Raw genomic sequence first — 23,512 nt, 5'->3', positions numbered from 1 at the left:
AAATAGGCTATTTCGATGTCGCAACATCGAAATAAGCTATTTCGAAGTTGGGTGCACGTGTAGACGTAGCCTTTGTCTCCTACAAATGTGGCCAATCAGCACTCTGTGGAATGCTGTTCCACAAGCTGGAGCTTCCTGGTTGGCAAGGCTTTCATTCTGATCCACAAAACCAACCACACCAGTACAGGTAGATACAATTGTCACTGACTGAAAGGGTCTAGGCTAACTGGGTTAGAGTGAGCCTTAAGGGCCTTTGGAAGCAATAAAGTCATGGCAAACAAAAGGATTTTCTGAGAATTTAGAAATATTAGGGAGATACAGCTTCCAGTTTTGTAGAATTTCCCATAGCAATAGAGATTCAACATGCAGCAGAGCCATCCCGGTTATCTAAATAAATTCTCTCACTTGCTAGCAGGTTTCCCGACAAAAAGAGCCCATCAGCCTTTCCTCCAGTAGCTCCACTCAAGCGTTCAAGCAGTTTTCTTCTTACAATAAGAAAGGAATAATTGGCATCCTAAGAGTTGGGTAATCCTTGAATTCTCGTACATAGGTGTAGTGCTTATCCTTTGCCCAAACTGTCATCTGAATGAAGCAAAGTAACGTGAACAATCCCACTATAAAACAACAAAAAAAACCCAAAAATCAATGCTAATAAAACACAGTCCCTTGTCTTGAGAACAAATCTCCTAGTTGGCAGACAGACAAAACCTTACTCACCTGGGACGCACTGAGTCATGATGGTAAAACTGATCCAGGCCCCCACCTGTTATTGCCAAGAAATTAAAAATATTTTTAATGATAGCATTCACGTTTTGACCTATTATTAAAACATCCCTCTCTAATCTTGGTAAACAACAAATCCCAGGTTACCCAAAGCTATTTCTGGTTCCTGTTTAACAAAACCACTGGCATTCTATTAATTGCAAACAAACCTCATTTTTCATCATGGTTATTATGTGTATTAGCGTGGATGTAAATTTCTGCTCTTCCATGTCTGCACCTATTTTGTACTTGCTACCAAATCAGTGCTTGTAATGGTGGCACTCTGCAGCCCTGGGAACAAATGATTTCATTTACACCAATGAAACTTCCCTGAAATCATGATTTAGTATAATTCTGATGTCAAGGGGCTGCATGAATTGAGGACACAAAGCCTGATACTCACCCATACAAGGTTTATGAACCCCTCACACCCTACTGAAACCTCAAATTTTGAGAGACAAGGGTGCACAGATTATATGCAGTCCTTCTGCACTGAAGAAAACGTCACTGTAAGCACATCAGCACATCTGTCCTGGGTGAGCTCTTTGAAGGATTGAGCCTTGTTTGGCAATATAAAATGGACTTGCATATTTTTGGCTTAAGATTTTAGGGTTGTCTTAAATATTTATTTTAATACAGTGTAAGTCAGTCATGCTGGTCCGGTACGCCATACAAGCAACTTGTTTTTAGCTGGTACAGGACACTGGATAGGTTCCCTCCCTGCCATCCCAAGCCGCCTCCACTGGCCGCTGCAGCTGTGTAAAGGGCTGAGGCTTGGGGGCGGGGCTGGGAGTGCTACAGCAGCTGAAGAAGCTGGTGCTCTGCCACACCCAACAGGGAAAGGAGCAGAATTGCCAGACCCTCCTCCCACAGCGCTGTCCACACATAAGGCAGCTCCTTGAGGGGCAGAGGGCACCTGGCAGCTCTGCTCCTTTCCCTGCTGGGAAGGGTAGCAGGGAAAGGAGCAGACCTGCTTCTCCACCTTGTACCGAGAGGAAGGGAGTGGGGGTTGGAGTTCTCCTCTCCTGTTGGGAAGGGGAGTGGGAAATAAGCAGTACTGCCAGCTCCTCCTCCAGCCGCAGTACTGCCCCTAGCCACCCCTCCCCCACAGTTAATGTAGGATGGGGAGAGGAGGGGCAGAGTCACAGGGGTGGGGGAAAGCATGTGGGGAGGTCACACGTGTTCTCTCCCTCCTGTACCAGCAAAAAATTTTGTTTACTTGCATCACTGGCCTAAACTAAGATATTACCTGCAAATCTTAACTCTGTTTTCCTGATGACAATACATACCTCATATGTATAGTTAGGGCAGGATACAAAGAAAAACAGCCACGTGAAAGGATTCTTTGTTGGATAAGGGATCTTACGGATCCTGGATCCTACAGATTAAAAGAACCACAAAAATAAATCACAGAACATTGACACTACTATGTACCACATCATTTGCTATAAAGAGAATCCATATCTGCTTATTGAAGAGATGGGGAAGATAGACTTGGGAAAACAGGAACTTCCATGAGCTCAGAGGAAGGATTAGGATGCCCATGGGGAAGTGGTATAGGCATCATTAAGTTTTCCAAGCACACACTTTGTGCCTTGGGGAAAAGCCACGCACATGAACAGATCCTGCATTCCCACAGCACAGCTCCTGCTTGTGCTCCCAGGAGAACTAGCCAATCTGAATACCATGCCCACATCCCCGTTGGGACCACCTGTACAGCTACCCCAAGTCTGTGCCCTTATGGCCCAATCTGGCCCTAACTGTTACATACCTAACCTTCTTTAGGGTCCACTCCCATGAGGTGCTGAGTACCCTCAACTCTGTCTGAGGCCAACTGAGTAATTAGCTCCCTCACAGAAGGCCCTCTGCACCTTGCAGGATCAGGCCATTCATCAGGGTATGTCACTGTAGAAGCGTTAAGTTAACTGCACAAAAGTAGAACACAAACTTTTACCATCTCTTCTCAGGTCACTTAGTGCAACATGGATAGAGAAGTTTCCAGCTTCACATATCTGCAAGAAGCAGCATAAAACATTGTAAAGGAAAAGGCTTCCCCTTCCACTTCTCACTCCTCTTCCCAATGGTAGTTTCTAGACTAATATTTTTCAAGGTCTCCAAGCCCCACAGAAAAAACAGTAAATAACAGCCCAAAAGTGTATTTAGAGCTTGATAAAGCTCAGAACAAGGTTTCTGACAGGTGGTAAGCAAACATCTATTCTACACGTTCCACATACACAAGTCCATATTCCACTCTGCTTTGCTTTTGTTGAGCTGTCAGCTAACAGGCGGGGCCCAAGTCCTAGGAAGGTACAGTCTGCTTCAGGTATTCCTCGAACTAGATGCTAACACCAGAACCCTTGAATGAAGTGGATTCAGGGCGTGTCTCCTTTACCTTTTAACAGAGCTGATTTGTTTAAAAAAAAATAGGGCACTTTGGATTTCTCAAAATAAATACTGACATATTGCTCCACAACAAATGTTATTTCCTAGAACAAGGACTTGATGTGATTCACTAAGTTCCATTAACCAGCTTTTAGGCAATGCTTTCTACCACCAGTAATGTGGAAAATAGATCAAAATGGTCTGTGCATATGATTATGGCCAGAGTAGAGCATAGCTCTGGTAATTGGAGTTCCCGAGGTTTATTCCCAGCTCTGCACTTGTGCTGTCTGACCTTGGGAAAGTGACTTGGGCCTCTCTGGCTCAAAGGAACCATCATTCTCCAACTCACAAGCTTTCACGTTAGAAAAGTGCTGTGAGACCCAGCAGTCACTGACACTGCAGGAATTCTTTTAGGGTAGAGGCAGATTTCATCTGCACTAGAGAATGGACACTTGCTATGAAAAGCAATGTTAGTATAACAAGGAAATAAAATAGTCTGAGAGGTAAGTGAAAGGACACTTTCAGGATTCTGTTTTGTGAGGGATTCTGTGGAAACCATCAAGATAAAACCTTGCCCTGAATAGTAACACTTTCATATTAATTCTTATCTAATTTCTGCAGATTGAAGGGCCAATCTTGAAATTTTTACTCATCCAAACCTTTTCCTGACATTCAGGTTCATATCAAAATGGACATTGTCTCCACCTTAGGTTTTGTCTACACTCAGACCATTAAAGTGACAGCACAGCTGTGGCTGTAGTGCTGGTAGCAAGGTCTCCCAGCACTCTGGGTAAACCCCCTCCATGAGGAATAGCTAACAGCTCTAGGAGCCCACTTATAAGGATGTTTTACAGCACTGTAAATTGCTGTTCTCAGCTGGGGGGGGGGGGGGGGTGTCATATTCCTGAGTGAGAAAGTTACAGTGCAGTATCTTGCCAGTGTAGAAGAACCCTTAGTCTTAGTTCTATGACCTGAGCTTTTCAGTTTTAAATCCTTCAGTTCCCCCACCCTCACCATCTAGTGAATAAAAGGAGAACCTATAATAATAATAATAATAATAAATAAAAAGCTACAGACCTACCAGAAACATGATCACTGCAAAATTTATTTGTTTTTGTCCATAGGCTGGAAAACAAAATGCATAAAGGTGGATAGTTAGTACTCAAATATACCCAGGTAAAGGTTCAAATCATTCTGAGGGCCATCTTGCTACTTACAAGGAGGTGTATAAAGAGGATGATTGATGTAATAAGCAAGCCAAGCTGCAAATCCCCAGTAATAGAAGCAGTTCTGAAAAACAGGTAATTTTTCTTTGTTTCAGTGTTATAACAAAGATATTAACTCCGTGACGAGAAATCTGAGCCATCTGGCCTAGAGATTAGCAGTCACTTGGGGGTAGAGTGTAAGCCCCAGATAATGCAATAAAAATGACAACACACCAAAGGTGGTAGAGTGGGAGGGAAGGAACAGGAAAAGACAACAGTAAATAAGCAGGAAGTGTTGCTCTTGGCGTGGGAATTTTCCCTGTTCACAGCAGAGTGTGTACAGGCTGCTGGGTTTAGAAATTGCTTTAGAAAATGTGACCCAGAGTTGAGGCTAAAGGAGTGTTTGGTCTGGGCCACCATTCTGTTTCACAGCACACAGGTCAGAGGTGAGGAACCATAATAACCAAGCATTAGGGAAGGTAAGACTTGTTCTGTCAGCATGGGTGCTAAATTGTGAACTATGACCAACCTCCTTCCCTTCTGCTTCAAAAGCTACTTGCCCCAGTCACATCCCTTCCCTCAGTCTTTCCTTTGAGCCTCTCTCATCCGGCACCCTTGGGACCTGATGGGTGCCAGACAAGAGAATTTGCCAGACTGCGTGAGGTCAATATTGTCCAGCACATTACAAACACTTCCACTGTTTACTGGGCTCTGGGAAGACATTTAGGGATAATTTAGAGCTAAACAAGAGTACAGAACACAGAGCCAAGACTGGTGGCTATACACTAACTTTGTGGGAGCACAGGAAAGTTGGCCAAAGTAGAGTGACTATATCTCCCTATTCCACATACAGGACCTGGCGATATGGGGGAGGGGCAGCTCCTCCTGGCTCCACAGGAGGCATGGGGAGCTGGGAACCAGCCATGCAAGTGAACTTCTGGCTCCCCATGCCTCAGGGAGCCAGGCAGCAGCCACACCAATCTGGCCAGTTCCCTCCCCACCCCCCCCCCAGGGGGTGGGCGGGGAGACAAGGCACAGCTGCATGGGTCAAGCTCCCAGCTCTCCTGAGCCATGGGGAGCTGGGAACAGGGCTGCAGCCACTCCCTCCCCCCAGATATGAGGCAATTAGCCCCATTTTGAAAATAAATTGGGACACTTTCCTGGCACCCAAAATATGGGGCCATCTCGCCAGAAACAGGACAATTGGTCACCCTATGCCAAAGCCATAAGTGGCTGTCCAGCTAACTAAAATCTCACAGGATTGCAGATATTGCCAGACGGGAGAGTTCTGGATTAGAGAGGTTCAGCCTGTACCAGCTTTCTTTAATCTTCCTCCCTATCTCAGAAATCTGCCTTTGACCCTACCCCGTTTCCTCCTCAAAGTATAACCTATTTTCTCTCCTCCCCTTTACCTCCAAAAACTTAAAGGGGTATCTGCAACCACTTACTGATGTTCAATTCCAATTTGGTTTTTGACCTTCTCCAATTCAGCTACCTCCCTCCATGCTTCAATGAAGGTGCTCTCTCTCTAGTGATCTATTATTGCTCAGACTTCAGAGCCTCCGCTCCAGAATTACTCTTCTTTGCCTCTTAGAAGCTTTTGCTTTGTCAGCCTCTCCCTACTTGACATTTTGTCCTGTGTTGGTTTCCATGGTGCTGTGCTTTCATGGTGGCCCATCCTCCTTCTCCTGCCTGCCCGATTGCTCTCAGTGTCGCCTTTGCCACATTCCGTTTCCTCTTTCACCCTGTTAAAATACCTATCCTTGGCCTGCTCCTCTACTCCTACGTTCCTGCTCTAGAGGCACTCCTCTTCCAGGAAGGGGGTAACTGTCATCTTTAGGCTGAAGACTCCTAAATTGAATTGTCTATGGATCTGCCCTGCCCCATCACTAATCTGATTTCTATCTGTCTGATATCCTTGTCCCACTATCACCTTAAATGCAACATGGCCAAAACTGTGTTCCTTATTTTCCTTCACGCACTCTTCTCCCATAGCCTGGGTGTCACCTCTGATTGTGTCTCTGTCAGGGTCCACATACTCAACATATTTCTCAACCCTTCCTCTTTCTTATACACTTCAAAATCCAGACTTAGCTCCCCACCCCAAACTCCTCCAAGCCCTCATCACTTCACAGCTGATGACCACAAACTCCTCTTTTTTGGCTTTGAATGCTGCAGGCTTATTCAGAAACTTAGAATACTGCCACTGTGAAGATCATCTTAGCTCTACTCCCATCCAAATTCAAAAAAACAAGCTACAATACATGGAATTGACAATTGCTTCTACGCCTGTTCTGGCTAGGATTTTTATCTTTATGTTTGTACCAATTCTAGGACAAGGGGCCACAATCCTCACAGGGCAATTGGGAGCTACCATAATATAAATGTTTACAAATAATACAATAGAAAACTTATGGGAAACTGACAGTCAAGCAGAGGCCATATCACTCATGTCAAACAGTTGTTTGTACTTTTATACAAATGTATAACTAACATGTATAATGTATGTTTAACTAAATTTTGACCTGAGTTCAAAGGATTCAAATTAAATTTCCATGTTCTATTCTACTTTAAGCATTCATAGTTCAGAATGTAGACACCAAATATTTCACTTAAGGTCAATAGACTACAGAGAAAACAAGAGTTTTGCTACGGTTCTTTAAATTCCCATAGTTGTTCTATAGGCAGGGTAGGTAATTTCAGACAAGAGTTTTTGTTTGCATATGAGATTCTATGGGTTAGTGCATGTTTGTTTCCCTGAAGTGACTGGCTCCACCAAGGATAGCAGCTGTACCACAGCTAGGAGTTATTCCTTTTCATTAAAGTGGAAAGAAACTGTGCTGTTGACTGAAATTTTCAAATTCAATGTTTGCTGCCAGCAATGTCTGTATATATGCAGCCCTGGCTCCAGCCACTTAATGCTAGCTTTTATTTAATTAGAAAATCCTGGATTTAAATTTTGATAACAAAAAATGGTTTCAAGCAGGAGGAAAAATGTTTTAGGATATTCAAGATCTCAGAGCCAAATTCTCTGCTGGCATAACACCACAGAAATTTATTACTATGGGAAAATCTGGTCTCAAGTTTTGTTCATTTCTAGGGGTTTCTCAGAATCCCAAATCAATGAGTTTTACTATGGTCCTATTAGAGTCTCTACTTAAATCAACAAGGGTATGCAAAATTTGCAGAGTCAACTAAAAGACCCCCAAACTGTTTTTCAGTAATTAGTGCAACGGTTTCAAAAATAACTTCCCAAACAGACTTTATGAACGTTTAATGTTTTCAATCATACGGACCAGCAATTAAAAAAAGAAAAATTAAAATTTGAAAAGAACAGTTCTACCCTCAGGTAGAAAGCCTGATCCTAATAGTAAGGAATGTTTTTTAAAAATACGATATTCCCCCTTTGGCACCTACCGTTTATGTAATTTTACTGTAAGTTACAGATTTAAGGAATTATGCCACCATTCTGAAAATCTAGCCATTCAGTCCCAAACTAATGCAAATTCAGCATAAGCAGCAGTGAGGTGGAGAGGGATGGGTGGTAAGACTTTTAGCTCTTTTTATATCCAAAATGTGGTTTTCCAATGATTTCCAGTAGCTAAGGCCTCCTCTAAGAGATTTGGGGCTCACATTTTTACCTATTGCCCTTTCAGGATGATCCCTAGAGCCCAAAGGTAAACTGCTAGATGGTGGCGGTGGCAGCAGCAGTTAGAGACCCTGCCAAGGAACTACTGAGCTGCTGATTGAGAAGTCAGCTGCAAAACTGAACCCAAGGCCAATGGGTGGAGGAAGATTTAGAGGAGAAGCCATCTTGACTTTAACAAAAGAGACTCATCCCCAGGGAGTGAATGAGTAGACACGGTGCGTGATTGTGGTGGAGATAAGACTTTGTGGCTGGGGGAAGAAAAGAAGAGAGACTGGACACGGGTCCAGAGAAGAAAGGAAGAGCACAAGAAGGAAGGTGCTCTCACTATGAGGCAGTAAGTTCATGAAAAATCGCAGCTCAGCTGAGTAGTCGTCAAAGTAACCATATTGGTATTTTAAACTTCAAACGCAGCACAATATAGTCTAAAAGTCTCTCATGGAAAATGAATGAGAATGGTACCTCCTAACCCTTTAGATGAGGTTTTCTTGGACGGCCAGGATATCAATGGAAGGGCAAATCCATGGCCAGTTGAAAGCCCAAGTCTTCCAGAAAGAGTTATTTTTGGTAGAGAGGAGAGCTACATTACTCAGGCTCTGCTTATTAAGTGTAGAGAGCCAGGAGAGTTACAAGACAGCCATGATCTACAGCTATATGGTAAAACCAAATTTCTGGCAGTAATGCCCAAAGTGGGTGTGCAGCTAGAGTCTTAGCATCTGCCAAGCTGAATGCAGAACATCTGATGATGTGTAGTAACAGAGTAAGCCGTGCTAGTCTATACACTATCAAAACAAAAAGCAGTCAAGCAGCACTTTAAAGACTAGCAAAATAGTTTATTAGGCGAGCTTTCGTGGGACAGACCCACTTCTTCAGACCATATCCAGACCAGAACAGACTCAATATTTAAGACACAGAGAACCAAAAACAGTAAGCAAGGAGGACAAATCAGAAAAAGATAATCAAGGTGAGCAAATCAGAGGGGGGGGGGGGGGAGGAGATCAAGAATTAGATTGAGTTAAGTATGCAGACGAGCCCCTATAGTGACTCACAGTTCCCATCACGATTTAAACCATGTGTTAATGTGCCGAATTTGAATATAAAATGTCAATTCGTCCGCTCCTCTTTCTACAAAGGAGCGATAATTTCTTTTCAGTAACACACATACCTGGAGGTCATTGACAGAATGCCCCATTTCATTAAAATGTTGACTAACTGGTTTGTGGATCTGGAGTGTTTTAATGTCTGTTTTGTGCCCGTTGACCCTTTGTCTAAGGGAGTTAGAAGTCTGTCCAATATACAAAGCATCTGGGCATTGTTGACACATGATGGCATATATGATGTTAGTACAGGAGCATGAGAAAGTGCCCGTGATCTGATGATGTGGTTCTTTAACTGATAATGTCAAAGGTGGTAAAAATTTCACATGCTCCTAGAGTATTGTTTGCCTTCACAGCTTCATTATGTGTATCAGTATTTTTCCTGGAATTTTTTATATTATGCTAGAGCCCGGAAACCTCAAATCAAGAGTGAGGCCCCAGTGAGCAAGGCACTATACAAAAACAGTCCTTACCCTGGATTTATAGACCAGAAAGACAAATGGGGGGGCTAAAGAAAGCGCAATTATCTCTGTTGCAGATGAAACTGAGGTACAGAGGTTACGTAATTTCCCAAAAGTTGTACAGAAAACCCGCATCAGACCCAGACTCAGGATTGTTGTGTACCAGTCCACCACTTGAACTCCAAAACCATCCTTCACTACTCATTATTGTTTTACAGTAACACACAAAACACACTAGTTGTGGAACAGACTTAAGGGGAAAGTCTTGGCCCAGAAGGGCTCGGACCGTTCATTGGAATCTTACTAGAAAACTCACATATTTGGGACTTGCGATAAGCTGAGTTGGAGACCTCTGGCTTTTATGGTAGAAAAAAGAAATCCCACATTCCTTCTAAGGCAATACCTAAACATTGGATCTGATCCCAACAATAAATGTTGCAATTAATACAAACCGAAAGTACACGACCTACTATAAAACTAGTTCAGTTTTAAGGAAAGACTCCTAAAGTGGAATTTGCCACTGCTGAAATCAATATCAAAAGTATACAACTCATTCTTTGTACGCAGACCCCTCCCCACACCCCAGATGAGACTGCTTCAGCGGCCTGAATAAAGAAGCACAATCTTTCAAGAATACAGTAAGCCCTTGATTTCACGGACTCCGATCTAGCAGAATTTGGGAACTATGAACGTCCACCAGACCCCGCCCTTGTTCCTGAAGGCTGCTTAATCGGGCCGGTAAAATTCTAAATCCTGCCCCTCCCAAAAAACGTAAGGGACTTACTGGAGCTACCACTGCCTCGACCGCTGCCACACGCTGCTCCCACCGGGGTGGGCTACGTATGCAGGCAGACAGCACTTGCATATGCCCCACCTTTAGCGAGAGGAGTGTGTGGCAGCTCTGGTGGCAGTGGTGGCTCCTCTAGCCACGCGGCAGAATCTGGCAGCTTCAGCCACACGGCTTGGGTCTGGCCCCAGCAATGGGAGGTAGATCCAGCCACAGCTGGCTGGCTCCAACTGGAGCAGTGAGTTCCGGCTCCTCCAGCAGCGGCAGGCTGGTGAGTCCATGGCTTTTTTTTTTTTTTTTTTTTTTTTTGGGTGGAGGGTGTGGGGTGAAGTTGGCAAGCTGCCATGGAGAAGAGGGAAGCTAATCTTATCAAGGAAAAATTTCCTACAGAATAAAGTACAGTAAACCCTCAGACTTAGCAGTTTAATTGACACCCCTTCCCCCACCCCCATCAGTCCGTTAAATCAAGGGTTTAGTTTATGTGCAGATCTTACCAAAATGAGTCGTTTATATCATGTAATATTTTTACCTGACTCCTACTAGGAGTGAGTAGAACCTTCATGAGGGGACGTGTCTGTTTTCATTTTAACTAGATCTGTATTCTTTCTTCAGAGTTTGCTCACACCTTCCATGCCCCAGAGACCACAATGAATCATTAAAAGATCACAAATGACCCTTCTGCCATGTATGTAAAAACAAAGGTAAAGAGTCTGTCAGCCAATGTGATGGATGGAAACCCTCCTCTCAGATGTCCAATCTAAGGCATGCTTTCAAAGAGTCTGATTGTCTCTCATTAAGTTAAGATGATTGACTTCTCCTAGAGGGACAAACAGCCCCTATATGCACAACAATGTATCAGAAAATAGGGGATTTCTTACCACCGATATGAGTGCTGGAGAAAAGTGTACACTAGGTAAAAAGATATGGAACACATATAATAAATATTAAGCTGTATATATGGCTCCAAAGTTGAGGCTGAGCTGAGCTTTCCTTTTAGCGTAGGGAGTCCCTCTCTGCCTCCTAATTAAGAATAAAGGAAAGCTGGGACCTAATATAAAAATCACACACGTTATAGGGGAGCAATGGAATTGTAGTAAGAGTTACACAGAGTTGTTTGGAGGTTCTAAGGTGTTAAAAAATTGTTCCACTTTTGAATTTGGGTGAAGTCTGACATTTCTTTGCTCTTGCCATCTTACAAGTGATTTCTTGGGGACCAAATTTTCCATATAATTTAAATGTCCTTGAACAGCTGTGCACACACTTCTTCTTGTTCCACAAAGTGAAAGTAACATGGATCCTCCAAGGGAGATAGACATCTAAATACTTTTATCAGAGAGGTAGCTGAGTTAGTCTGCATCTTCAAAAACAACAAGCAGTCCTGTGGCACCTTATAGACTGTTCTTTTGAAGATGATGTTTACTTTAGAAAGAGCTGCATCTACACTGTTTCTCATTTTGTTAATGATATGCAAATGAGGCACCAGATAGGTAAATCTGTCCCTCATATGCATTCCTCTTTCAGAAGCAGAATGCTAATGTAGACACAGCCAGAGTGCTTATTTCAAAATAGTGCTGTTGGACACCATTATGGTTTATTTCAAATAGCGCAATGTGGTTATGGCTACGCTGTAGCCATAAATCAAAATAATTTTTGCAATTTGCACAATGCAAATTGCGTAATTTATTTTGAGTTAACTTATTTCAAACTTGGTGCCCTCCACACAGCACCGATTTTCAAAATAAGCGACTATTTCGAAATATGACGAGGGGCACCAGAACACTGCTTGAAATAGCTATTCGAGCATCGTGGTTAGCCAAGCAGTTCCTATTTCAGAATACATTTATATCCTGAAATAGCAACTAAAATGTATTCTGAAATAGCAACTACAGTGTAGCCATAGCCTGTGTTAAGAGCACCTACTTTGAAATAGGCATTATTCCTCCTGCAATGAGGCTTATGAAATTACTTGTCCGCTATTTCAAATTTATGGTGTTTGCTGTCAAATAAATACAAGAGAAGTGCATTGAACAAAACATGCACGTGTATGCTGTCTTCATAGATCTGACAAAGGCGTTTGATACCGTCAACAGGGAAGCCCTTTGGGACATTCTAATATGACTTGGCTGCCCAAGGAAATTTGTCCAGGTTATACGCCTTTTCCATGATGACATGGCAGGCAAAGTACCATCTGATGGAGCCACATCAGCCCCCTTCAACATCACCAACTGCGTGAAACAAAGATGCGTTCTCGCTCCTGTCTTATTTAACCTGTTCTTTGCACGCGTCCTTAACCATGCAGCAAAAGATCTGGACCGAGGTATATACTTGAAATACCAGCATGATGGTTCACTTTTTGACCTCCATCGCCTGAATGCAAAGACTAAGACAGTGCAGAAACTCCCTTCTGAGGCACTCTTTGCCGACGACCGTGCCCTGATGGCTCACACTGAAAACGATCTTCAGCACGTTGTCAAGTTTGCTGAGGCCTCGCAACTTTTCGGACTATCAGCCAGCCTCGGAAAGACAGAAGTTCTCCATCAACCTGCACCTGGATCAAATGCTCCTGTCCCAAGTATCTCCATTGATGGCATTCAGCTTAAAGTAGCTGAGACCTTTAAATACCTGGGTAGTGTCATATCCAGTGATGGATCGCTGAATAATGAGATCAATGCGCAAATATCCAAAGCGAGCCAGGCACTTGTCTGTCTGCGTGTCAAAGTTCTAAACCACCATAACATCTGGATATCAACAAAACTGCTTGTGTACAGAACTGTTCTCTCATCTCTTTTGTACGGGTGTGAAACATGGACACTATATAGGCATCACATCAAGCAGTTCGAAGCATTCCACATGCCCTACCTCTGTAACATCATGAAGATCCGCTGGCAAGACAAAGTGCCCAATCTTGAGGTCCTTGAGAGAGCCCAGATGACAAGCATCAAAATGATGATTATGAAGTCACAACTACGTTGGACTGGTCATGTCAGCCGCATGGATGCCAACAGAATCCCTCGCCAGGTTCTGTATGGTGAACTCTCCCAGGGCAGCCGGTGTATAGGTCATCCACGGAAACGCTACAAGGATACCATCAAAGCCAATCTGCAGTACAGCAGTATCAAGCCTAGGGACCTTGAGGACGCCACCAGTGACAGAACACAGTGGCATGCAAGTCAGAAATACCTGCATTGCCTTTGAGGAAGACCGCTGCCAGCATCTACAAGAGGCACACGAACGACATCACAGAGCATCAGCAATGCACAACCCACAGACTGCAAACTTCCCATGCACCATCTGCAACAAAATCTGCACCTCTAGAATTGGCTTATACAATCACTGGAGGGCACACCATGGCCATGTCGATACTAGCCAAAAACTTTGAAATGGCCATGCAAATGGCCATTTTGAAGTTGACTAATGAAGTGCTGAAATACATATTCAGCGCCTCATTAGCATGCGGGCGCCTGCAGCACGTCAAAGTAGCCAGGGTCCTTTCGAAAAGGAGCACCATCTGGACGAGCCATGCCAATTTTGAAGTGCTGCGGCTGCCCGCATGCTAATGAGGCGCTGAATATGTATTTCAGCGCTTCATTAGTAAACTTCGACATGGCCATTTGCATGGCCATTTCAAAGTTTTTGGCTAGTGTAGACGTAGCCCATAAGACCAATAACAGAAGATCTGCACAGATTTGTCATCATTGGATTGATGGACTACCATTATTATTATTTCAAATTTATTTTGAAATAGCATGTGCTTAGTGTAGATGCTCACAAAGTTATTTTGATGTAACAGGTGTTCTCGCTAAATAACTTTGCTGTGGGCTGTAGTCTTAGTATGTTAACATCCCCTTCTCCCAATTTATAAGGGGAACTGTTTGCACACCAGGAAGAACTTTCCACATGCGTGGTGTCATGGAAGAAAGCCTATAGATGACTATGAGGGGAAAAACAAAAACAAAACACACACACACCCAAAAACATTGAAGGGTTTAAAGCTGGTAAAAATGATTGAATTAGAGTTAAGTAAAACTGTTCCATGAAGTGTTTTTCACCAAGAAATGCAGATTTGGGCTGACCAAAACTGATGCAATTCAAAAAGTTCAATACGAATTTGCAGTAAATCAAAACAAAAATTTAAAAAAAAAAAAAAAAATGAAAAGGCGGGATTAAGATTTTTAAAAAGTGTTTTAATTAAAAATGACTTCAATTTGAAATTAAAAAAAAAAAAAAAATTAAAAGCTCTTATGAAATGTTTCATCTGACCAGAAACTTAAAAACAAAAAACAAAACGAACAGTGTGCAAATAAGTTTGAAAATTTAATTTCATCTTTAAAGTTGAAAATTTAAGGGTCAACTGATGTAAATGTTTTCCTTCAGAAATAACTCCATTAAAGCCAGCAGAATGACAGAGCAAGTGAGAGGTGAATCAGGCCCGAGTGCAGATAAGTTGGGAGATACATGGTGATGTGAGCACTTGAGGATGAAGACAAGGATTGTGCACTTGATGGGGGGGGAAGAACGGGGAGAAATTCAAAGGCCAAGGCAGAATGACTGGCAAAGATAAAGATTTTAGCAGCTATATATTGTTCACACTGGAGTATTGCAACAGGGATATCAGACACCAGTGAAAAGTGATGATTTAATGCAATGTATGAATTCACTTGAAAGGCACAGTTGTACAGCTTTCATGTATCTAATGTTAATGTAAAATAGCTCCTGCTTGTCCAGAAAAGACATTTTTAAGTCAGCTGCTGGCCTGAAAGTAATCTATGCACACCTCTGCTCAGGAAAGCAATGAAAGTAAATCTGTGCCAAAATAAAATTTTAAAGCACAACTTGTGACTACCTGCACCTAAGTCATGTTACTAGCTGAAGAACCTTTTCCTAGTTAGGAAGCAAAGATTACACTATTCTGCTGCAGGGAGTCAGATGATCAATAGGGTAACAGAGATTGGCATGGTGTAAAAATGAAAGAACCTTCCAGTTCCCAGGTCACACTACTATCGTAAGATGCAGATGTATTTTAAGGGAATAGTCTGAGCACAATATTAAATACCTACAAAGGCTATTAGGATATCACATGATCTGCTATTCTCCAAATTCTATGTAAGACTGATTAAAAATAATATAGAGTCATGTAGCATATCGTACTACTATGTGAGCAGGCAGCCAATAGAGGGAACATGGGTGAGCCCCTGCTCCCAGAAGAGTTGTTACTGAACTATGCTCACGACAGGAAGGAAATACAGAACAGCCAAGGTGCTTTATGCTACACGAGAAGCAAAGGCAAATTTACAGTTGCCAAGAAGAGAAGTGATTCTATTACAAAAACCAAGTTAAAAATATTTGGACAATCTCTAGCTAAGTATTATTAGGTCATGCCTCCTTCAAATAGAACCATGTATTTGAAACCCTCACACCCAAGAGAGCTAGCAGGCTAAAGAGGAAATGAATACTGAAGGTATTAAAGCTTGAAAGACTAATGGAAAAACTGAAAGGAATTATAATGGCAGGATGGCATGTAGGTTACAATGAGAAGGTTATTGCAAGATCTTGTAAAAGAATTACAGATTTACATACCAGAGCTGTGGTGCATTACCACAAAAGCCACACCAAAACACTGTGCTAATGAAGAGGTGCAGAGAGCAGCCAGATTGTTTGCGAGAGGGCTATGGATAGGTTTTTTTTGTCACAATTTACCTTAATAATATTCCTCAGTGGCATAGTCCCCTGGGAGAACCGATGCACAAATATTGTTTCAATCAACCTTTTGATGTAGTGGAAAGAATGGCAGATGCATGCCAGGCTAGAAACAGCAAGACAAAAGCATTTAAGAATGCTACAGAAACAAGTGTGGCAAGACAGTTGGAATAAAAATGATGCTTACAAAAATACTGCTTGAGATTTGTTATAGAACTTACTTAACCACTGGATGCGGGCTTGATGTAAGCTTGTCATCATGGCCATAAACAAAAGGCATGCGGAAATAAAACAGAAAATAGATGAACAATGGCCCTGCATATTCTGTCAAAAATACCTGCAAAAAGAGAGAGACTAATTAGATTGAGTAGATCAGCGGCTGTGTTTTGTTTTCTTTTTGTTTAGTAAATTCCCCCACCAACCCAGAATGGAAAGTTAATTTGTTGTTGGTTTTGGACACGACAACATTTGGAATTAAAGGCTAAGTGACTGTTAGAAATGCATACCACTAGTGTGCACTTGCATTTGAGTGACTACATGCACAACGGACAAGTTATGTGCAATTCACATGGGAACACATACAGTTCTGATCATGTGCATGCAAACTATATTTTTATAATAGTCTTTTTTCATTCTGGCGTCCTATAAAACTACTTTTTTAAAGAGCTTTGGAAAAGAATTTTTCAAAAAAAAGGTGGGGGGGGACCTAGTTCCTAATAAGTGAATTTTATTTCAAATAGAAATACTTCATAAGAACCTCATTTTAAATTTCCCTCAGGTTAGATATGTTTGGTTCCATAACTAATTAAGGCAGCTTCATGCCTGAATTATGGAGAAATAAGTCAAATGCAATGCATTCATATAAACAAAACATCACTTTTTTTTCCTGATATAGAGCTACTAACACAGCCAGAAGAGCTGTTGAAGCATTACTGATGTTACACTGAAAGGACATCATCATCATTACAATTGATGTAAATGCATCAGCATACCTCCTGGCAAAAGTTAAAATACGGGCCACAGTAGTTACCCCGTGTGACTGTGTCCACACTACAAAATTGAGTTTGTTCAGGTCAATTTTCTAGCACCTGCTTTTACAAAGTTGAAGGTGCACAGCCACACTGGCACATAAAGTCAGCGGAATATATCCCCATTAGCGTTGCCAGCTTCAACCTTTGTCAACAATGCACTGTGGGGTACTTGTCCCACAGTTCCTGCTGCCCCATTGCACTGTGGGTTCCTGTCCCAGTGGCTGGAACAGAGGGTTGTGGGTGTGTGTTGTCAGCATCCCCTAGCGCACTTCGGCAAGTGTTTTTCCCCTTTTTTTCCATACCTGTGCAAAGCCACTGCCAGGCTAGCACGGAACCTATCCAGTATCAAACTGCTGTAATAACTATTATGGCCACTTCATGCATTGTGCTGTGGTATGTACAGAGCCAAAACAGCTGTCAGAGTGATGACTCCAAGCAGCACATGGACATATACGAATGTGAAACACTGGAGAAGAGGAAAGGGGAGCTGCTGGCTGCTCTTGCTGCTTTGTGCCCTGTGGAATGCTAGTTCTGGCACTGAGAAATAGGCTCAGACTAAGGGGACTGTACTGTTCTGCAGGTATGAGATGATCAGTGGCAGCAGCTTTAACAAAAAAAACCACCAACTTCTGTATGGGAAAGGCCACATTGGTTGTTACTTTGTGAACTCCTTTCCCTTGCCCTGAAGTGCTGCAATACTAAAATGAGACCTGCTCTGACAGTTCAGAACCAAGTAGAAACAGCTCTGTGGAAGCGTGCAATGCTAGACACCTACTGGCCAGTGGGCAATCAATTCAGAGGGGGAGAAAAAAAAAAAAAAAAAAATCTACAGCAGCAACATACAGAAATTCTAAGATGCAGAGAAACTGAAGCAAGACTTAAAGAGAAGCATTAATTAAATGGTTCAGGCTTGTAGCATAGCTCACCATAGTCCATCCTATTTGTGGCCCTAGATCTTTAAAATATAGTGTTGCGGTTGTGCCAACTGGGAGATGTTGCAGGATTTCGTCATCTCTCAAGGATTTTCCCTCTGAGAAGAAGTAGTAGTTATACATATCACATTGAAATTAAAGTAAACTCTGGTCACAGAAACCTTTTCATCTGTTTAGACCAATCCGTGGAATCCTTTGGCCAGACTTGGTGCTTTACCAGTGTCTTAGGTAAGAGGATGTCATCTGATAAAAACAAATGTAAAGTCCTTGTGTTTTCTTATATGTGCATGCAAAACAATAGGAGGGAAAAAATACAGGAGTAAATTTGCTGTGCACCGATTGAACAATTACTGAAACCAACATTATGAGATGGATCCTCACCCCCACCCCTATTTGCAGTATGGTCTTTCCACTGGTGCAGAAAACGGGCAGATGCTAATGGGAGTGAGTCTCTGCCTCAACAGAGCAAGCAGTTATCATGGACCTGTTAACTAGCACCCTTTTCCATGAACACCTTGATGGAGGGAAATCTTGTGGTGTAAGAGGTGGCATTGTGCTCCTCCACAACTTATTTGAGCCCTTGCACTTCAGTCCAGTGGATATGTGGTGATTTCCCAGGGATTTGTGCTAATGAGGGTTAGGGTGCAGAATAGGATCTTTCCTTCTCTAATATAAAATTGTATTTTACTATACAAAACAGAAAGTATGAAAAGGAGTTTAACTGACACCTTTCTATATGAGAGCTTTGGCCTACGAACACATGCTTGCTCTGGACTGGTGGCATGGATGCTTTTAAAATTCCTGAATTGAGGGGAATCCCCATAGCTCCAGCTGTTACCTCGTGCCAAGTTTCCCCAGCATAAGCCACTGGGACTGGCTGGGACTTGGTAACAAATGCTTGTGGAAGAAAACAAGCTGCTCAGGCACATTTTTTCCCCATGGACTGATCCCAAAGCAATATGGATCCTTACTAAAAATCATGGTAAGAGACTGTCTGAATAATTATGCTTAATATCAGCAAAGTACTAAATTTTATTTGAGTAGTATGGAGAATAAATTTTTCCAGTAATACTTTCCCTTTTGTGCACCAATGCCATGCAACAAGAGTTTTCTACCAGAATTTCACATCACTAAATTAACTGAATCAGCTACGTGGCACCAGCTAAATTTGTAGATCCAACATTCTGCAATTCATCTTGCATCAGCTTATCACATGAGAAAACTAATGTCCACCCGATATTAAAAAGTTAACATGTATTATTAATAGCACTAGCATTTAACCCTTCAGACTTTTTGTAGTGGAGCACCACTTCGGGGTCTCTCTCATTGCAGTTAGATGCAAGGTAATAAACAGATTCGATTAGCTGCTGCTTCTATTGAAAAAACAAGTGCTCAGCAGTTGAAGACAATATGCAAATTCCCACATTAACTAATGAGTGGGTACTCATATCAGACCCAGGTGTGGGAATCTGAGCAATAATGTTCAAAGAATTGTGGTGGGCTCTTTTTTGTAAAATGCTTCAGAACATTAACTAGTTCAGGAAAACTCCCACCTCACAGCAGAAAATACCACCAGAGAGGGCAGGATGCGACACTTCTCTATGTTAAGAGTCTCATTACGCTAGACCTGACTGGTACTTACTGGGATCAAGTCTTATTGACTGCCTTGCTGGATACCACTTGGGATCTGCAAGGCAAAAATACAAAACCATAAAATTACCCACTGTTATGACTGCAACAGATCAAGAGAGAAGCTCTTGGCTGGAGATTTTTGTGACTTTATTGTTTATAAAAAAATTACACATATGCAAATTTTTGCTTTTATTAGTGCTAATGAAAATTTTATATCGGTTACATTAATGTTCATTTGGCAATTACATGCTTTATTGCATATGCACATGTATATATCATTTTCAAAAATGTACACATCTTAATTATGTACTGGCTATTTTGATGTGATTTGTACCCTTAGAAAGTTACTTAAACTGTACTTACAGGATTTATGAAACATTAATCTGATATCACTAACTGTAGCATGTGGCTCCACCTAGGCACAAAAAAGAAAGAGTCATAAGACATTTGTTTTGGGAGATGATTACCAGGTAGAAATGTGATTTTTCAAGTTGACAGCATTCCTGTAACTTTTTAAAACATGGTCAAAATTCTACTTTTAGTATAGACAGCTCAAATCACTTGTAACAGGAAAAGGGATAATTTAATCTCTCTCATGTTGCAAATGTTAATAATGATCAAAGTTACAACAACATGATTACAGTTTGGTGGCTTCTGTGAAATCTCTCCAAGATCACATCACAACAGGCATCCTTGTTGGCCCCCTCAACTGAGAGGATGAGTGTGAAAGCACTCCCTGCCCCCTGGTACTTCCAGAGGGAGGATGAGGGACTTTAAAGGCAGAATGGGCAGGTTTTCCCTGCCGCTGCTGAGGCTATTGCCTGCTGTGGCAGAAGAAAGGTTTTCCATCTCCTTTCATGTGCATGATATTTACCTTAAAAAAAGTTACAAGCATCCAAATATGGTCACATGCTATTTCAACAAGATCATCATTTACCTTATCCAGAAAGCACAGCTGTTGCTTTGTTTTCCAGTCGAGGATTTCCACCTGATAGGACAAAATGACAACTCGTATTGTTCACTGGCTGATTAATCTCTCAGCTTGTGGCACTCTTAGAAATACGATCATTGCAAAAGACGAAGCACCACCTTTTCCCAGTCCACTGACTATGCTAACATAACTACAGTAAACTCTCAGTTGAACAGACTAATGGGGGGAAGGGGTGTCCGTTAATGCCAAAAGTCTGTTATATCCAAATAGTTACACTGTATGATGACGCACTGACCTTCCTAGCCCATCACTCCCTACTGTCCTCTGCCTTACATCAGACTTCCCTCTCCCTATTACTGGGAGAGGAACTGCATGCTGGCCTGGCTCCTTCCACCTCTCATGGCTTGCTCAGCCTTGTGGCTCCTACAGATCCCAGCTCCAAGCTTCCTGCATGAAGACAGAGCACATCTGCTGATCCCAGCCTGCCAGCAGGGAACAGCCTCTGACACCACAGCAGCTGCTCAGCACCATTGCAGACAGTGGTGGCCAGGTGCTGACATGCTCCATGCACACATGGCTGAGAAGGAGAGCTCCCATGCCCCACTGCAATCCCCCACCCTCATGTGGCTCCTCCAGTCCCAGAGGCCCCAGCTGGTTCTGCAGCCCCAGTGGCTCTGGCAGCAATTCCATCCCTGGCAGCCCCAACCACTCCAGTGGCCCTGGCACCTCCTCCAGCCCCAGGCACTACAGCAATCATGGGAGTCCCAGAGGCCTCTCCAGCCCCAGCAACTTGGGGAGGGGGGCGGGTGGTAGAAAGAGGGCTGGCGGATAGTGTCCATTATTTCCGAAGTCTGTTAAATTGGGGTCCATTAAAATAGAGGATTTACTGTATTTCTAATAGAGCCAAGAGGCACATTTGATCTGGACCAGGTAAATGGAAAGTAAAATTGTATACTCTGGAGAAACAGCACTTCCTACCACACAGATCATCATCTCACTGTGTGCAGGCAGCACTGCAAGTGCTTACTGTGTTGATCAAAACAGGATTTTGCTCTTTGCTTTACACTTATTAGTTTACTAGAGACAGACACCTAGCTTGTATGATAGCAAGCTAGATTTCCAATGGGTTTCACAGCTCTGAGGGAAGAATTTGTCCTGCCAAATCTTTATTACTGTTGCAAAAGTCAGGCATAGCTCAGCATAAGCAAAAAAAATCATTTTTACTTGTAAAAGGAGAGCACATTTGTCTGTATGTCATTGAGCGATAAATCAAACTTAAGTGGTACTCAGACCCCCTGTAGCAGGTATGGTCTTTTTTAAAAAAAAGTGATAAACATTCCAGAAATACTCAAAAGACAATTACCATGCTACCACATCCTAAGTTATTTATTTGTTGACATTTTTATTTGTAACAGCATCACCAAGTTTTACTGTATCCTGCTGGGCACTGACACAAGCAAATACTGTATTGATTAAAAACAAACAGTTAAAAAATAAGCTTGTGTTACAATTTAGGAAACTTCTCTGAACAGCAGCAGAGCAACACAAAATAAATTAATCCTTCCTCTTCTATTAAACTGCTTAAGTAAGCAGGGCTCCTTTGTTTTAAGAAGGGCCATGACAGGAATTGTTCTTAGGTTCATCACTTGGGCTACATCTACACAAGAAGCATCTGTTGACAGAAGTGACTGTCAGAAGGGATTTCCCAGCAAAACTTCTGTCGACAAATCATGTCTACGCCCAAAAGCAGATCAAATGAGCAATCTGCTCTGCCAGAGAGCAGCCAGACTGCCCACCCCTCTCGAGGCAGCATGACTGGCCAGAAGCTCTGCAAACACGGCTGCCCAGTGAATTGGAAGCCCTTTCTGTTGACAAAAGGGCCCTAGAGCATCTATACAGCTGTTTCTCAAAAGTTTTCTGTTGACAAAAGGGCTTATACCTGAATGTGGAGAGGTATAATGCTGCCGGTGGACGTGCCGAGTTGTGTCAAAGCACATTTTGAGTGTAGCCACTCTAAAGGTTTTTTTTGGGGGACAAAAGCCCAGTTTGCTGGAAAAAAAACTCTTGTAGACAGCCTTGATTTTTTCCATAATCAAATCTCTCTCCCCAAACGTCACTTTTGTTTCAGTTGCAGTAATTATAGCCTGAGAAAAGCAGGGGAATTTGCCCTTGAGTCCCACTTCTGATTCCACAGAAATAAGAATCAGAAACAGCTCTGCTGTACACAGCAGTCTGGGGTGGGGTGGGGGGGGAATGGAAAGGCCGTTACTTTCATTTTGCTTCTCTCTCTCCTTCATATAGTGTACACAAAGGAAAAAAAAAAAAAAAAACAAACAGATTGCAACATCAGGGTCAACTTCTGCTACCTTCCTCATACAGAGGATCATAGAATCCTAGGGCTGAGACCCCTCAGGAGGTCTTTGAGTCCAGCTCCCCACCTCAAGTAGGGCCAGCCCCAAATAACAGGCTCTGGGTATAGTCCTATTGCAGGAAGTCCTGGCCCACAGAAATCAATGCAGAACTCGAATGACTGCACTGGGACCAGCATTTCATTCTTTACCATCCCTGGGAATAAAGGGGGCAGACTCAGATGGTCAGTGATTACCAGGACTAGACAAGAAAGGTCTGGATCCCCCAGGATCTTGATGGTCCTTTTGTCAATTATTTATATAAGTCTGCACTATCTTGAGGCTACAAGCTTCTATATGAGAATGAACAGCCTACCTAAGAGGAGGCTCTAAACCCCAGCCTGCCTAGAGAGCCAGCTAAAGTGTGCCACACTGCTCTCTGGCAGCGAGTTAAAGGGCTTGCAGATATCGCTTCTACTGCTGCAGCAACAATGGTGGTGGCCAGGAGCCCCAAACCCTTGAATCTCCAGTTGCCCCTTTTTGCCCTCTGCAGTTGGCAGGCCTGTGTGTTAGTATGGTGCTTTGTTATGTTGCAGCTAAA

General features: G+C 42.6%; 1 protein-coding gene across 1 annotated transcript in view; it reads right to left on the bottom strand.

Annotated features, from left to right (window-relative positions):
• Positions 1-486: 486 nt before the first annotated feature.
• LOC142018030 (very-long-chain enoyl-CoA reductase-like) overlaps positions 487-23,512 on the bottom strand; it is a 29,982-nt gene continuing 6,956 nt past the window's right edge. Inside the window, exons 2-13 of the mRNA XM_075003470.1 lie at positions 20,570-20,620; positions 19,996-20,047; positions 19,643-19,687; positions 17,995-18,098; positions 16,259-16,374; positions 16,038-16,143; positions 4,362-4,434; positions 4,226-4,269; positions 2,717-2,774; positions 2,052-2,140; positions 718-763; positions 487-614 (exon numbers count right to left, since the gene is read on the bottom strand). Of these exons, the coding sequence (XP_074859571.1) occupies positions 487-614; positions 718-763; positions 2,052-2,140; positions 2,717-2,774; positions 4,226-4,269; positions 4,362-4,434; positions 16,038-16,143; positions 16,259-16,374; positions 17,995-18,098; positions 19,643-19,687; positions 19,996-20,047; positions 20,570-20,620 (912 nt within the window). The remainder of the gene's footprint in view (positions 615-717; positions 764-2,051; positions 2,141-2,716; positions 2,775-4,225; positions 4,270-4,361; positions 4,435-16,037; positions 16,144-16,258; positions 16,375-17,994; positions 18,099-19,642; positions 19,688-19,995; positions 20,048-20,569; positions 20,621-23,512) is intronic.

This window comes from Carettochelys insculpta, chromosome 9 (genome assembly GCF_033958435.1).
Source record: "Carettochelys insculpta isolate YL-2023 chromosome 9, ASM3395843v1, whole genome shotgun sequence".
In the NCBI taxonomy this organism is placed as follows: Eukaryota; Metazoa; Chordata; order Testudines; family Carettochelyidae; genus Carettochelys; species Carettochelys insculpta.
Note: the sequence above shows the minus strand (reverse complement) of the source record. Positions and strands in the feature narration are given on the sequence as shown.